Source organism: Saccopteryx bilineata, chromosome 3 (assembly GCF_036850765.1).
Source record: "Saccopteryx bilineata isolate mSacBil1 chromosome 3, mSacBil1_pri_phased_curated, whole genome shotgun sequence".
In the NCBI taxonomy this organism is placed as follows: domain Eukaryota; kingdom Metazoa; phylum Chordata; class Mammalia; order Chiroptera; family Emballonuridae; genus Saccopteryx; species Saccopteryx bilineata.
The window spans coordinates 221,723,084-221,740,391 of record NC_089492.1 but is presented as its reverse complement, the minus strand read 5'-3'; the positions used below and the strand labels follow the sequence as shown (position 1 = coordinate 221,740,391).

The 17,308-nt window shown below is 36.2% G+C and overlaps 1 protein-coding gene across 4 annotated transcripts in view; it reads left to right on the top strand.

Annotated features, from left to right (window-relative positions):
* Positions 1 to 14,468: 14,468 nt before the first annotated feature.
* The window catches only part of IFI44L (interferon induced protein 44 like), a 28,969-nt gene continuing 26,129 nt past the window's right edge, over positions 14,469 to 17,308 (top strand). For 3 of the 4 annotated variants that reach the window (XR_010730430.1, XR_010730431.1, XM_066268820.1), the window contains exons 1-3: positions 14,469 to 14,502; positions 14,709 to 14,819; positions 16,467 to 16,951. Coding sequence is in view for 2 of the 4 variants with exons in the window: in XM_066268820.1 (XP_066124917.1) it covers positions 16,477 to 16,951 (475 nt within the window). In the remaining 2 variants the exon portion in view is untranslated. Of the gene's footprint in view, positions 14,503 to 14,696; positions 14,820 to 16,466; positions 16,952 to 17,308 lie in introns of those variants that run through there. The other variant, XM_066268822.1, reaches the window with a different exon arrangement.

Genomic DNA, 17,308 nt, shown 5'->3' with positions numbered 1-17,308 from the left:
TTCCTTGTCTTTCATGACCTTGACACTTTTGAATAATTCTGGTCAGTTATTTTGTAAAATTTCCTTCAATTTGAGTTTATCTAATGTCTTCCCATGATTAGATAAATATTATGGATTTTGTCAAGACTGAAGTTATGTGTCTTTCTCAATGCATGATAACTAAAAGAACATTACATCAATATGTCTGTCCTGGTAGTGTTAACCTCAATCACTTAGTTAAGGTGGTGTCTACATTATTTCTCTACTTTATATTACTATATTTTTCTTTTAAAATTAATAAGTATTATGAGGGAGAAACTTTGAATCTTGCAGGGCATTTGGTCCTGTTCAAAATATCAATGAAGACATTTGTTTCATGCTGACCCATCTACCTAACCCATACACCGTTATCAGCCAGGCTATGAAGGTAACAAGGATAATTATGGGCAATACAGTCAAAACATAATTTTTGCACTAATAAAACATTTTTTTTAATGTATGAATCCTGGAAAGCAAAAATAGAAATAAACATATGGGTTTTTTGAACCCAGGGACATTTTCTGAGTGGATGTTTTAGACAGGACCAAATATCAAGGACCTTTTGCATGAACCAAATACCTCTGTGTTTATTTTGGACAGGACCCAATGTCCGCTAATCACTTTGAGATACTGTAAATATCCCATTTCTCCTCAAACTTACACTCATTAATTTTAGCATACATGGTTACAGTAGAGTTTACCTAATGTTTTTCATTTCCCTCACTACCTCTACATTTATTAATTGGTATTCAAAGCTGTACTTTAGTACTCATTTGTTATTAAATTATTTATTTATAATGCTATGAACTGTGAACCCTGAAGGGGGAGCTCCTGGTGGCTAACTGGGTTCAGATTTTAAAAAAAAGAAGCTTGGCAGCCATTGTTTCACAAGGGCATCTCACACAAACTGCTCTTCACAGAGAACCCAGTGCTGAACTGCCTGCCTGCACTGTTTCTGCCATCCAAGCCAGCCCTTATAAAGGAGTTCTTGGAATCTTATCTCAACCAATAGGATTGAGGCTTTCCCCATTCAATCGGAGCTGTGCAGCTCTGGCCAATCAAAGTGACTCTCTTCTGACCAATCAGGGACCAGCACAGGGACTTTTGTTCATATAAGCCAGCTACCCTCTGGCTGAGGGAAATGACTTTCCTTTTCCACTGAGGAATGAAGACTGTGTCTCCCAGGCTGAGGTGGAACATAGAAGATGGTTTGGCAGAGCAGCAGAGAACAGAATAGAGCAGACCAGACCATTGAAGAGCAGAGCAGAGCAGAGCTGCCTGGACAAAAGAGCCCTGGACTTAGGGCCACCCAGCTCTAGAAATGTTCTATAGCCATGCTGCATTCACAGCCATGCTGTATCACAGTTGAACTGTTTTTGCACTGAATGAAGTTTCTGTCTTCACTGCACCTTAGGTTGGGATTCTTGTTGGTGCTGAATTGTTGCCAGCAACCATTGGTTGACAGGACTCCTGTCTATTTTGTTCCAAGGGTTGTAATCCAATCCTCTCGTTATTTATTTTGTCTTTCAAGTTATTTCCTTTTTGTTTATACTGTGCCTTTTTATTTTTGTATTTTTCTGAAGCTGGAAACGGGGAGAGACAGTCAGACAGACTCCCGCATGCGCCCGACCGGGATCCACCCGCCACGCCCACCAGGGGGCGACGCTCTGCCCACCAGGGGGCGATGCTCTGCCCCTCTGGGGTGTCGCTCTGTTGCGACCAGAGCCATTCTAGCGCCTGGGGCAGAGGCCAAGGAGCCATCCCCAGCACCCGGGCCATCTTTGCTCCAATGGAGCCTCGCTGCAGGAGGGGAAGAGAGAGACAGAGAGGAAAGAGAGGGGGAGGGGTGGAGAAGCAGATGGGCGCTTCTCCTATGTGCCCTGGCCGGGAATCGAACCTGGGACTTCTGCACGCCAGGCCAACGCTCTACCACTGAGCCAACCGGCCAGGGCCCTGTGCCTTTTTTTAAATGCCCCTATTTTCTTGAGCGCCTCTTCACTTTGTTGTACTACAGCATACTCCAGGCTCATTTTGTGTTTTTCTTTCACAGACCTAGAATAAAACATTTTTTCAAAGAACACTGATTTCTATTATTGAAAAATTATATAGTCATGTACACAATAATGATGCCTTGGTCTACAATGGACTGCATAAACAACAGTGGTCCTTTTAAGATTATAAGGGAGCTGAAAGTTCCTATCACCTAATGACATCACAGATATGGTAATGTAACACATTACCCCCTGGATTTGTGGTGATGCTAATGTAAAAAGTATACTGTGCTGCTCATCATATAAAAGTGTAACACATGCAATTATGTAAAGTACAGGATACTTGATAATTATAATAAATAACTATGTTAGTGACTTGTACATTTACTATACTATATGTTTTATTGTTATTTTATTTTTTAAAAATTATTTATTTATTTATTTAAGAGACAGAGCAAGAGTCAGAGAGAGGGATAGATAGGGACAGACAGACAGGAACAGAGAGAGAGATGAGAAGTATCAATCATCAGTTTTTCGTTGCAACACCTTAGTTCCTTGATTGCTTTCTCATATGTGCCATGGCCGTAGGCCTTCAGCAGACCGAGTAACCCCTTGCTCGAGTCAGCGACCTTGAGTCCAAGCTAGTGTGCTTATTGCTCACACTAGATGAGCCTGCGCTCAAGCTGGTGACCTCGGGGTCTCGAACCTGGGTCCTTCCGCACCCCAGTCCGACGCTCTATCCACTGCGCCACTGCCTGGTCAGGCTATATGTTTTATTGTTATTTTAGAGTGTACTCTTTCATAAAAAAATGGTTGTTGCGATTCAGTATGTTGTGTTACACCAGCAGCGGCCTCATACATGTTGTGTTTACTGTGACTCTTGATGGCATCATTTTCTCTGCTGTTTGATTTAATTTCATGTTGTATTATAAATTTAGTGTAGTCTAAGTGTACAGTGTTTATAAAGCCTACTGCTGTCTACAAAATGTCCTAGGTCTTTACATTCACTCACCTCTCACTACTGACTCACACAGAGCAACTTCTTAGTTCTGAAAGCTTCATTTATGGATAAGTGCCCTATTAGGATAAGTGCCCTATCCAGGCGTAACATTTTTTATCTTTTATATGGTATTTTTACTGCACCTTTTCTATGTTTAGATCCACAAGTGTTTATCATTGTGTTACAGTTGCCCATTCAGAATAGCCATATGCTATACAAGTTTGTAGCCTAGCAACAAAAGGTTATACTGTATAGCTTAGGTGCATAATAGGCTATTCCATTTGGGATTATGAAATACTCTAAGATAGTCACACAACAAAGTTGCCTAATGATGCATTTATTAGAATGTATGCTTGTTGTTAAGCAGTGCATGACTCTATGTGGAAACTGAGATCTTAGATTAAGCATGCTCACTGCAAAAGTGTCATTGCTTTTTCAGTAGGAAGATCTAAAGATATATGTTTATATACTAATCTATGCACACACAATTATCAATATTTATTTCTGTATCTATTTATATGTGTGCTTATACTAATTCCTGCAGTTCTAATACATCACCACAAGATTCCTGCTAACCTTCTGTTTTCATATTTGTAACTTCCTGACAAAGAGCAGCTTAGCTCTTATTATTTACAACGTACTTACTTTTTTCTTCAATTCTAGTATCCACATTAATTTGTTTCAAAGTTGTTAACCCAGGCCCTGGCCAGTTGGCTCAGCAGTAGAGCGTCGGCCTGGTGTGCAGGAGTCCCGGGTTTGATTCCTGGCCAGGGCACACAGGAGAAGCACCCATCTGCTTCTCCACCCCTCCCCCTCTCCTTCCTCTCTGTCTCTCTCTTCCCTCCCGCAGCCGAGGCTCCATTGGAGCAAAGATGGCCCAGGCACTGGGGATGGCTCTGTGGCTTCTGTCTCAGGTGCTAGAATGGTTCTGGATGCAACAGAGCGACGCCCCAGAGGGGCAGAACATCGCCCCCTGGTGGGCATGCCGGGTGGATCCCGGTCGGGCGCATGCGGGAGTCTGTCTGACTGCCTCCCCGTTTCCAGCTTCGTAAAAAAGAAAAAAAAAAAAGAAAAAAAAAAGATTCCAAAGTTGTTAACCCAAACCCCTATGGTTAACATATTTGTCAACCAGAGTATGGTGTTTTGCAATTATTTTCATCTTTATCCATAGAATATACAGTATAGTTAAAGTGCTGTTTTCTTCAGTTACTTAGATTAGTTCATTTCTTTCCCATCCCTCTCTTTCAGAGTGGTTATATTATTTATGGGCACACGGTTAGATTCATTTGTTACTCTCTGTATAGTAGTCACCCTTATCCACAGGGAATCCATTCCAAGTTTCCCAGTGTATGCCTGAAACTCTGGGTAATACCAAAGCATATATATATATATATATATGCATATATATATAGTATACTTTTCCTATACATACATACATACTTATGATAAAGTTTAATTTATAAATTAGGCACAGTAAGAGACTAACAACAACAACCAAAAATAAAATGGAACCATCATAACAATATATGGAATAAAAGTTATGTGAATGTAGTCTCTCTCTCTTCCCTCCTCATGTATCTTATTGTAATGTACTCACCCTTCTTGATATGATGTGAGATGATACAGTGGCTATGTGATGAGATGAGATGAGGTATTCAGAATGGCATACACTTAAAATTATTTCTGGAATCTTCCTCTTTAATATTTTTAGACTGTGGTTGACTTCAATTAACTGAAACAGTGAAAAACAAAACTACATAAAGGGTGGAACTATTCTATTGTATTTTTATCAGTTTGTCTGTCTATCTATTTTGGTATGGGAAACAGTATAGTTCTAAAAATAAGAGCCATACATAAGGGTGTACTTAGACAAGTGATGCTCCTTCCTCCTACCTACTACCTTTTTTTTCTCAGTCCTTCTTTTATTCTATTCCTTTCCCACCTGTGAGCAACCAATTTCTTTAGTTTCTGGCTTATCATTCCTTATTTCTTCTGCACAAATGAGTGTATACATGTCTATTTTATTTTTTCTCCATGATGCTGGATTATTATAAATATTTTTTGGCACTTGCTTTTTCACTTAACACTATATTCTACATAGTTCTCCACTGTGTAATGTACCATCACTTCTTCAACTGATCTCTTATGTGTGGGCATTTAAGTTGTTTCCAAATATGTTTCAATAACAAACAATGCTCGAATGAATAACTTTGTGTGTACATATATTTTGCATTGTTGTATCTCCAACGTAGATTATTAGAAGTGGGATGTGGGCCAAAAGGTAATGGCAAGCATGCTTTTCTTACATATTGTGTATGTCCTGCATCCTGAGCACAGAGCAGAAGTGACTATTTCTCCACCCCCTCCCCTTCTACCTCTCTCTCTCTCTCTTTTCCTCTCCCACAGCAATGGCTCAAATGGTTCTAGCAAGGTGACCCTGGGCACTAAGGATGGCTCCATGGCCTCATCTCAGGTGCTAAAATAGCTTGGTTGCTAAACAGTGGAGCAGTGGCCCCAGATGGGCAGAACATAGGCAGGTAGAGGGCTTGCTGGGTAGATCCCAGTTGGGGCACATCCAGGAATCTGTCTCTGCCTCTCTTCCTCTAACTCTCTCACTTAATAATAATAATAATAATAATAATAAAAGGAAGCCAATCACCCATGTCAAAGAAAATCTAGATTCCTGGACAACAGCCCCAGGACAGCTACTAACCAGCAGCCAGAACCAACTTCCAACTTCCAGTCTTGGGAATGGGTAATTTTGAATCATCCAGCTGTTTTACATCTCAGCTAAAATCAAGTGAAGCAGAAGCACTGAATGGTCCATGCATGGGCCTCTGAGAATTAATAAATTGTTGAAATTTAAGTCATTAAGTATTAGGGAATTTAAATTGAAATAAAGAAAATGATAAGTTGATAAGTCATACACTTGAGTTGAAGAAGTAAAATGAACATTTCTTTTAAATATTTTGATTTTCTGTTCATGATTATTATGAACATGTTAGTATGAAATATGCTTTTTCAATAAATAATAAAAATTGTAAATTTGTTAATTTGACTTTTTAGAGGCACAATCATTGTTATTGTAATTATGAATCTTGTTTTTTTTACATTAAATTTATTAAGGTGACATTGTTTAATAAAATTATATATGTTTTAGGTGTACAGTTCTATAATATATCATCTGTATATTATGTTTTGTGTTCACCACCCTAAGTCAAGTCTCCTTTCATCATCATTTAACCCCCTCTATCTTCTTCTACCTCTCATGCCCCTTTTCCTTTGGAAATTTGACATTTATCATACCATAATTTATCACAGATAAATTTTAAGTTGCATAAACATTGTAGGTTATCTTTTGGAGGTCTATTGTGTTTAAATCAATTCATTGCTTATCTAAAACACAAAATAATATTAGATCAATAAATGATAAGTTAAATGTTTAATTATAATGAAAGGAAATTATTTAATCATAAAAAACTATCCATTTTTATTATTTTTTCAAAGAAATATTTTTCTTTAAATATGCTTTACCTTCTTTGTGAAAAAATGGGTCATATCAAAATGATCATAAGCAAGCTCTTCCTTCATTTTGAGGGCTTCTAGATTGTCACTCATCTATTTCATATAATTAATTATTCAAATATATTTATGACAAGCTGAAGTGGAGACAAACTACAGAGGACAAGGAAGTCAAGGAGAGAAAAATGTTAAGGAGGCAAAAAATAAAAAAGAAGGAACTAAGAGATAAGGAAGCAAAGTGAGTGGAGGTAAATGAAATCTTCAACACAGGACAGTTTTGGGAAACATAGAACCCGAGTCTGTACTAAGACGAGGCTGCAGAGAGGAAGAGCAATGAAGGAGAAGGCAAGTAAAACTGTACCTTAATGTCCTTCAGTTGATGTGGCTGTGGTTCTCTGGTCTTCTTGATTATCTACACAGTGTGGGTAATGCTCACTGCTTATAGAAATGACCCCCCAATCTAAATACAGGACTATCTCCAGTCATTTAATGTCCTTAAGTTTCATTTTTATATTTTGAGAAATAAAAAATAATAAGTATTTATTGTATAAGATTGTTTTGAAGAGAAACTAAAAAAAAATGCATGTAGAGAATATAATCTGAATGACCTCAGAGTAATGGTGGTGTGATAGATATTCCTGATGTCTCCCTCTGAAATTTCAACAAATTGAACAACTATAAGACAGTGAAGGAACCCCAGCTGGGCTCACATGCACCTGAAAGATACATACACAGAATGGACTTAAGTTGTGGCAGGTTGAAAAGAATGTCAAATAAAATGCACTTGCAGTCCGCTCCAGAAAGTAAACAAACCTGGAGTGACAGAGGTATTTTTTCTCTGCCAGACTATGAGGATGAGGGAAGCTCAAGTTGTGTGTGTTTTGTCTGCTAGGATAGGGAGAGGGAAGGCCAGAATGCCTGAGTCTCCTTTTGCCAGGAGGAGCAGAGAGATTAAGGGGCAGAGGGGAAGATACTAAACCAAAGCAGTGGCAGAGAGTGGGGTCATAGCCAGTGTTCCTGATGGTCTGCCCACAGCCCACACTCAGCATAGAGACAGAGAATATCAAAGTGTGCCCTCCAAGCTCCCCAGGTCCCTCCTCCCTCACCTTGTAGGTACAAAGAATGGCAGAGACAAACCTCATAGCTAACTTTCCAGAGCCACTGTCTCCCCTGAAGAACAGAGGTGCTCTGTGTCTGGTCCCCTGGTCTGTTGAGACATGGAGAGGAGTACACAGAGGCCTGAGACTGTGATGGTTAAAGCTTGTAAAGCTGTAAAGTCATAAGGCCCTTACACTACACCACATCCACCAATGTGACTGCAGCCCTACCTATATCATTGCAACAGCAACATCTCAGAGGAGGTCAGCCCAGGAATTTCACAGAGCTAAAATATGTAATACAGAGATACCTACTGGAAAAAAACCAGTAACATCTCAAAACTGAAATTTCTTTTCTTATTTTTCTTTTTCCTCTTTTACTATTTTGAATTTCATTTTTTTTAATTCTATATTTTTATGTTTTATTGATGTGTTGTTTGTTTTTAATTTTTGGGTGTTTGATCTTTGTTTTCTGCAGCTTTTTTACTTGTAATTTTTTAATTTTTATATTTTTATTATATTTTTAATTTTTATATTTTTATAAATGTAAAACATAAATTTTTTTTTGTTAGAGTTCTTAACAATACCACTCTCAAATGTCATCACAGAAGAAATCAAATACCATGGCTACACAAATAGAATCATAGTTCAGAAAGAAAATAAAAACTCTCCAGCAAACAATCTTAATCACATGAAAACCTTGGAGTTAAACAATAGAAGTTTGAAAATTAAAGTTTTGAAAATACTCAACAAGATTCAAGAAAACACCAATAAATAAGCAACTTAATGAGCTCAGAAAACAAAACAATACTTCACCAAGGACATTGAAATTGAACACAGAAATGAAGAACTCAGTACATGAATTGCAAACTGAGATAGCAAGTTTAGTGAATAAAAAAAGCCAGCAGAAAGAATCAGTGACATTGAATACAGGCAACTAGAGATGCTACAGTGAGAAGAGAGATTCATGAATTTTTAAAAATGAGAGAGCTCTATAAGAATCGTCTGACTCCATCAGAAAGAGAAATATAAAAATAATGAGTATATCAGAAGAAGAAGATACAAAGAAGGAAATGGAGAACCTAACCACACAAGTAATTGATGAGAACTTCCCAAACCTATGTAAAGCATTAGAGCCTCAAATCCAAGAAGCAAACATAACACCGAGTTACCTTAACACAAATAGACCTACTCCAAGGCACATCATAATAGAATTGTCAAAAATCAATGACAAAAAAAGAATCTTCAAGGCAGCTAGGAAAAAGAAAAAATAAACATAACATATTAAAGAATGCCCATTAGATTGTCATCAGACTTCTCAGCAGAAACTCTACAATTAAGAGGAGAGTGGACCTAAACATTCAAAGTACTGAAAAAGAGTAATTAGTAGTCAATAATATTATATCCATCAATGTTATCCTTAAAATATGAAGAAGAAATAAAAACTTTTGCAGACATACAGAAGCTGAGGAAATTTATCACTAGAAAACTTCCACTGCAGGAAATACTCAAGGGGGTTATTCAACCAGACACAAAAGATAAAACAAATTAAAACTATAAGTAAAAGCTCCAACAAAGTCACAATAAAAAAAAAAGAGAATCAATGAGCCTGACCAGGCAGTGGCACAATAGATAGAGCATTGGACTGAGATTCAGAGGAACCAGGTTCAAAACCCCAAGGCAACCAGCTTGAGCATGGGCTCATCTGGCTTGAATGTGGGCTCACCAGCTTGAGCATAGGATCACTGGATTGAGCATGGGATCATAAACATGACTACATGGTTGCTGGCTTGAGCCCAAAGTCACTGGCTTAAAGCTCAAGGTTACTGCCTTGAGCCCAAGGTCACTGGTTTGAGCAAGGGGTCACTTGCTGTGCTGTAGTCCCCCAGTAAAGATACATCTGAGAAAACAATCAATAAACAACTAAGAAGCCACAAAGAGGAATAGATGCTTCTCATCTCTCTCCCTTCGTGTCTGTCTGTCCCTGTCTGTCTGTCTGTCTGTCTGTCTCTCTCTTTCTGTCACACACAAAAGATAATCTGTGAAAACCAAAACATAAAAAAGGGAGAGTATGAAGTTTGGCAGTAGCAAAGAAGGATAAAGTGCAAAAGCATTAATAAGACAAAGGACTCTTGTATATAAGAAAAAATTTGCTCTTAATAAACTAATGGTAGCCACCTACAAAAAAGCTTCTACTGAAACACCAGCTTAAAAAAAAAAAAACAGGCTAAAGAACTATGGAATACCACCAAACAAAAAAACTGACATAAACACAAAAGAGAAGATAAAAATGAGATATAGAACTATCAGAAAACAAAACATAAAATGGCTATTGGAAATCTTTAAGTGTCAATAATGACCCAAAATGCAAATGGATTGAATTTACCAATAAAGCAGCACAGAGTAGTAGATTGGGTCAAAAAGCAAAACCCAATCATATGCTACCTTCAAGAGACACATATAAGCTGCAAGGACAAAAGTAGATTCAAATGAAAGGTTAGAAAATGATTCTCCAAGCAAATATCCAAAGAAAAGCAGGTATAGCCATACTTATATCTGACAATGCTGACTTCAAGACAACAAAGGTAACCAGAGACAAAGATAGACATTTCATAATGATAAAGGGGACAATTGTATAAAGAAGACATAACATTTTTTCTTTTTTTAGAGACAGAGAGAGAGAGTCAGAGAGAGGGATAAATAGGGACAGGCAGACAGGAACGAAGAGAGATGAGAAGCATTAATCATTAGTTTTTTGTTGCGATACCTTAGTTGTTCATTGACTGCTCTCATATGTGCCTTGACTGTGGGGCTACAGGAGACCAAGTAACCCTTTGCTCAAGCCAGTAACCTTGAGTCCAAGCTGGTGAGCCTTGCTCAAACCAGATGAGCCTGCACTCAAGCTGGTGACCTTGGGGTCTCGAAACTGGGACCTCAGCATCCTAGTCCGATGCTCTATCCACTGCACCACCACCTGGTCAGGCAACATAATACTTCTTAATATATATGCACCAAACCAAGGAGCACCAAAATATATAAGACATCTACTAACTGATCTAAAAATAGAAGCAGACAAAAACCCAATCATACTTAGAGATTTCAACACACCATTGACTGCTTTAGATAGATCATTCAAACAGAAAATCAATAAAGAAATATTGGCCTTAAAGGACACTCTGGACCAAATAGACATAATAGACATTTATAAAACATTTCATCCCAAAACATCAGATTATATATTCTTCTCCAATGTTGATGGCACATCCTCAAAATAGACAATATCTTGGGCCACAAAACTAACATCAACAAATTCAGGAAGATTGAAATTATACCAAGCATATTTTCTGATTATTAAGCTTTGAAATTAGAATTCAACTGTAAAAAAGAAGTAAAGAAACCCACACAAATGTGAAAATTAAATAACATACTTCTAAAAATAACAAGGTCAAAGAAGAAATAGAGCAGAGATCAAAAGATATAGACAGACAAATGAAAATGACAACATGACATATCAAAATTTCTGGGAATCAGCAAAAGCAGTAATAAGAGGGAAGTTTATATCATTACAGGCATATATCAAGGAACAAATGGTTGTTTATCACAAATAAACAACCTAATATCACATTTTAAAGAACTAGAAAAATATGAACAAAGGCAACCCTAAGCCAGAAGAAGAAAGGAAATAGTAAAAAATTAGAGCAGAACTAAATGAAATATAGAATAAAAAAACTATAGAAAAATTAATACAATAAAGAGCTGGTTCTTTGGAAAGATCAATAAAATTGACAAACCCCTGGTTAGACTCACTATGAAAAAATAGAGGAAAGGCTCACATAAACAAAATCTTAAATGAAAGGGAGAAATTACCTCAGACATCTTAGATATACAAAAGATCATAGTAGAATATTATGAAAGATTATGCTCCACCATATTCAACAACCCAGAAGAAATAGATGAATTTCTGGAACTATACAATCTTCCTAGACTGAGTCATGAAGAGGTAGAAAACATAAATAGAATTATAAGCATATAGGAAATAGAAACAACTGTCAAAAATCTTCCCAAATATAAAAGTGCAGCACCAGATGGCTACACTAGTGAATTCTACCAAACATTCAAAGAAGTTTTGCCTATTCTTCTCAAAGTCTTCCACAAAATAGAAGAAGAAGCAATACTTCCTAACACATTTTATGAGGCCAACATAACCCTCATACCAAAACCTGACTAGCACAGCAAAAAAAGAGAAAACTATAGACCAATATTTCTAATGAATACAGATGCAAAAATCCTAAACAAAATACTAGCAAATAGAATAAAACACATTAAAAAAACAGTACATTAGTTCAAGTGGGATTCAATCCAGGAGCACAAGAATAGTTTAATATATGGAAATTGATCAATGTAATATACCACACCAACAAAACAAAGAACAAAAATTATATGATCCTATCAATAGGTGCAGAAAAGGCATTCAGTAAGATAAATTATCACTTTATGTTTAAAACACTCAATTAAATCAGAATAGAAAGAAAATACTTCAACATAGTAAAGACCATGTATGTCAAACTACCAGCTAATATTGTACTAAATGGTGAAAAAATAAAGGCTTTTCCTCTAAAATCAGGAACAAGTCTAGGCTGCCCACTCTTTCCACTCTTATTCAACATAGTTCTGGAAGTTTTAGTCAGAGTGATCAGGCAAGAAAAAGAAATAAAAGGCATCTATATCAGGAAAGAAGAAGTAAAAATTACACTTTTTGTAGATGACATGATCCTGTATATAAAAAATCCCAAAGACCCCACAAAAAATTTATTAGAAAAAATAAACCAATACAGTAGAGTCGCAGGATACAAAAGTGGAACAAAAATGTCTGCTGCTTTCCTATACGCCAAATGAAACTTTGAAAAGTGAACTTAAAAAATAATTACTTTTACAATTGCAAAATAAATAATCGCATACAATATCTACAGATAAACATAACAAAGGATGTAAAGAGCCTATATATTGAAATCTACAAAGCCTTATTGAAAGAAATTGAAAAAGATGCAATGAAATGGGAAAATATACCATGTTTATGGATTGGAAGAATGAACATAGTTAAAATGGCCATATTACTCAAAACAATATACAAATTGAATGCAATCCCTATCAAAATCCCAACATCATTTTTTTAAAGAAATAGAACAAAAATCATCAGGTTTTTATGGAACCATAAGAAACCCAATATAGCCAAACCAATCCTGAGGAAAAAGAATGAAGCCAGAGGCATCACATTACCTGACTTCAAATTATACTATAGAGCCATGATAATCAAAACAACATGGTATTGGCAGAAAAAGAGACATACAGACCAATGGAACAGAATTGAAAACCCCAAAATAAAACCCCATATATATGAGGAAATAATCTTTGACAAAAAAACCCAAAAACACACAATAGAAAAATAAAGCCTCTTCAATAAATGGTGATGGGAACATTGGAAGGCAAAATAGAAAAGAGTAAAACTTGATTACAGTTTGTTTCCTTGCACAAAAATTTTAACAAATAATTCAAACACCTAAATATAAGATCTGAAAAAATAAATTACATAGAATAAAACATAGGTACTAAACTCATGGGCCTTGACAATAGAGAAAAATGTTTGAATTTGACTTCAAAGGCAAGGAAAGTAAAGGCGAAAATAAATGAATGAGACTATATTAAACTATAAAGCTTCTGTATAGCAAAAGAAACTGACAACAAAACAGATAGGCAGCCAACAAAATGAGAGATGGTATTTGCAAACAACAGCGCCAATAAGGAGCAACAAGCAAGCATATAATCCAATTAAAAAAGGGGAGAGGACCTGAACAGATACTTCTTTCAAGAAGACATACAAATAGCCAACAGATATGTGAAAAGATGCTCATCTTCACTAGCTATTAGAGAAATGCAAATCAAACCCACAATGAGAAGTATCTCATATCTGCTACATTGGCTGTTATCAACAAGACAGGTAATAACAAGTGTTGGAAAGGCTGTGGAAAGAAAAGGAACCCTCATTCACTGCTAGTGGGAATGCGAATTGGTACAACCATTATGGAATAAAGTATGGTGGTTCCTCAAAAAATTAATAATAGAACTACCATATGACCTAGCAATCGCTCTACTGTGTATCTTCCCCAAAAGCTCAAACACATTGGTATGTCTTCACATGCACCCTCATGTTCATCACAGCATTATTCACAGTGGCCAAGACATGGAAACAACCAAATTGTTCTTTGTTAGAAGCATTGGATAAAGAAGATGTAGTACATATACACACTGGAATATTATTTAGCCATAAGAAATGATGACATTGCCATTTATGATAACATGAATGGACCTTGAGAACATTATACTGAGTGAAATAAGTATATCAGGAAAAGCTAAGTATTATATAATTTTACACGTAGGTGGGATATAAAACTGAGACTCATGGACATAGATAAAAGTGAAGTGGTTATCAGGAGTGATAGAATCAATCGGAGTCCGAAAGACCAGTGTAACAGGCTTTAAAGAGAGGAAACCTGCTGGGCTGTCTCCTAAGGGAGAGAGCAGCAGTGGCTACAGTCTTCAGGCCACTTTTTAAGGGTAAGGATAGGGAAGTAAGAAGGATAGTAGGCATTTTCTGATTGGCTGTCGCTATCTGGTTGCAGGAGTGCTTTTCACCAATTATGGATTTTGGTGCATTTTCAATTGTCAGCAGTTTCAACCGTCCATGACTTCATTGGAATTTTGACATTGGACATTCCTTTGTGGTTGGTCACCTGCTGCAAGCCCTGAAACGAAACTTGTACTGGCAGGGTTAAAGAAATGAAACCTAAGAAGGAGGAAGGGAATGTGGGGGGAGGAGGTAGGTGGAAGGGAATAAGAGGGATAAATTATATGGTAATGAAAAATGATTTGACTTTAGGTGATGGGTATACAACATAATCCACAGTTCAAATGCTATAGAAATGTTTATCCGAAACCTATATACCTTATTGATCAATGTCACCCTGTTAAATTTAATGGCACTTGACTGCTGCTTTGAGTTTCACTTTCCTTCTTCTAAAACAGGAAGTTAGGGATCTCAGCAGAACCTTCTGTCTCTGAAGTGTGGCTGCTACATAAACAGGGCAGAACAGCTAATACTCCATTATTTAAGCCTGATCCAACTGTTAAAAAGAGGTAAGTGACTTCCAACCATCTAATGTTTCTGATCTGTGTGTGTGAGGAAAATGGCCTTTCTATTTTTTGAAAAAGTTTTTTTTTAATTTTTTGAGAAAAGAGTTTCAGAATGAAATTGCTGCTAATGATCATACTTATGACTTTCATATGCTCTGTTTTTTAATGAAAATTTTAAACACAAGGAACTGTAGAGAATAACTATGGTATAATCTCTATATAGTTGCATCAAATTTTTGTTTTGTCTCATTGCTTCAGTTTGATGTATTTTCTTCTAATTTTTCCTTCAAGTATGTATAACCTGCTGTTAAATGTATCCTGTAATTTCACATTTCAGATATATAGATTTTAAAGTACAGAATTGCTTTTTTGTCTTTTCAATTTTTCCCATTTTGCCATCAACCAATCAAGCTTATCTTTTAATTATTTGAACAAACTAAGCATAGTTATTTAAAAATCTATGTGGGTAACTCCAATATCATTATGGGGTTGTTTTTGTTTGCTATTTTTTTCTTGGTTTTCTACCATGTTGTTTTGTTTGCTCCCCTGTGTTTATGATCAATGTGAGGCATTGAATATTAAAAAAAAATTGCAGAAATAATTTGAAGTTAAGAAAGTGTTCTCTTCATTTAGACAGGTTTTATTTTGCATGCATTACGCATCTAGAAGCACAAACAATTCTCATTTATTATAACCTTATCACATTGAGATTACTAGAAGATGAAATTCAATCTAATTCCAGTCTATCCACCTTTATTTCTTCCCTGTGCCTCTCCACAATCCTAACCCACAGTCTGGATGGAAGCTTCTTGTGTCATATTTCCTTAACCCTATGAGTCTAGCAAACACTTTGGTTAATTTCTCATGATCTCAGGTACCTCCTCTAAAATTAATAGTTGAACCTTAGGGAAATATGCTCCCAAATGCCAAACTTACCTGTCTGTATTCACTTCTTTTCCAAATCTTAGGCAATAAAATAATTTTTAATTGTTCTGTTAGCTCTCCAATGCTTTCAAATCTATATATTTTACAGTTTATTCTGCATTTCTAATTTTTCTCATGAAAAGAATTGGCATGATGGCTAATAGTTTATTCTGCTACTCTGTTAACACTTCATATTTCAGTTTCTTTATTTGTGAGCTCTTTTCAGCATAAATTCCTCATTTTTATCTACTAGTTCATGGGTTGGTAAACTAAGGCTTACGTGTCAGCCATCTGCTTTTGTCAAGAAAGTTTTTTTGGAATACTGTCATGCCTATTTTGTTTACATATTCTCTGTGACAGCTGTTGCATTACACTGGCAAAGCTGAGTAACTGTGGCAACGACCATGGCCACAAAATCTGAAAAGTTACTATTCATTATTAAGAAAAATTTTGCTGATCCTAATTCTAATTTATTAATTTTCTATGTTCTTTATGCAGTCTGTAGTTAATTTTGTCTACTGATTGAAAATTGTAATTATATTTTATTTCTAAATTATCTATTTTTAATATCTACCTTTTATTGCTCATTTCTATTGCCTTATAATTCAACTAACATGTTTTAATTAGGTCAGAGGAAAAATTAGCTACTGAAACTAGAAGCAGAAATTGTACTTTAAATCACTATGCTGTACATTCCACTTAATCTATTACTATTTTATCCATTAGATACAGAACAATGGCAGTGACAACCAGATTGACATGGAATGAGGAAAAGAGTCTGCAAAAGCTGCTTGGAAATGTTTCCCTGACTCTACTTTATAAGTCCCGTGTCCACGGCCGTAGCACTGAGGAGATGGTGAATAGGTGCTGTCGGCAGGGGTCCACACTAACAGTGGTTTACTTGCCCAATCATATTGTTGGGGCCTTTATATGTGGTCAATATCCTGAAATGTGTGAAGATTCTGGAAATCAAACTTCTTCCTTGTATTTTTCAATTAAAAATAATAAAACTGCAATAACTGAATTTTTAAATGCAGCACCAAAAATTACTTCTGAAAAATTGATATTTTATTCCTCTTCTCATGAGGAACTTTTTTCCTTAACACCAGAAGATTTCACAGTTTATATACATACATTATTAAGAAATAAATTGCAATTAAATTATCCTGAACGCTCAGAATGTTTGGAATATGAAGTTTTTCGAGTTGAAGGTATGTTAAATGAGATGGTCCTACATTCTCTTCCTAGTCCTTGTGTTTGGCAGGTCAAAATTAATCTATAAACATAAGGAAAAATGAGAAAAGCAAACAAATTTCATGCTATCAAATTTTTCTTTCATAAACTCTAAAATGAAACCTGGGAGATTGGAAGGTACAGGCCCCTTTGAGCAAAGTAAATTGAGAAGTGTAAGTAGAAAGATGGAGATGGAGATGAGAGACAGGAGGGAGAGAGAGAGAGAGAGAGAGTCCTTACTATCAGAGCAGGTCTATTTTGACACATGAGCTCTTTTTCTGGTCAGTCCTAAAGCTTCCAAGCATTGTTATTTGAGAGTTTCCAGACTGAAGTAA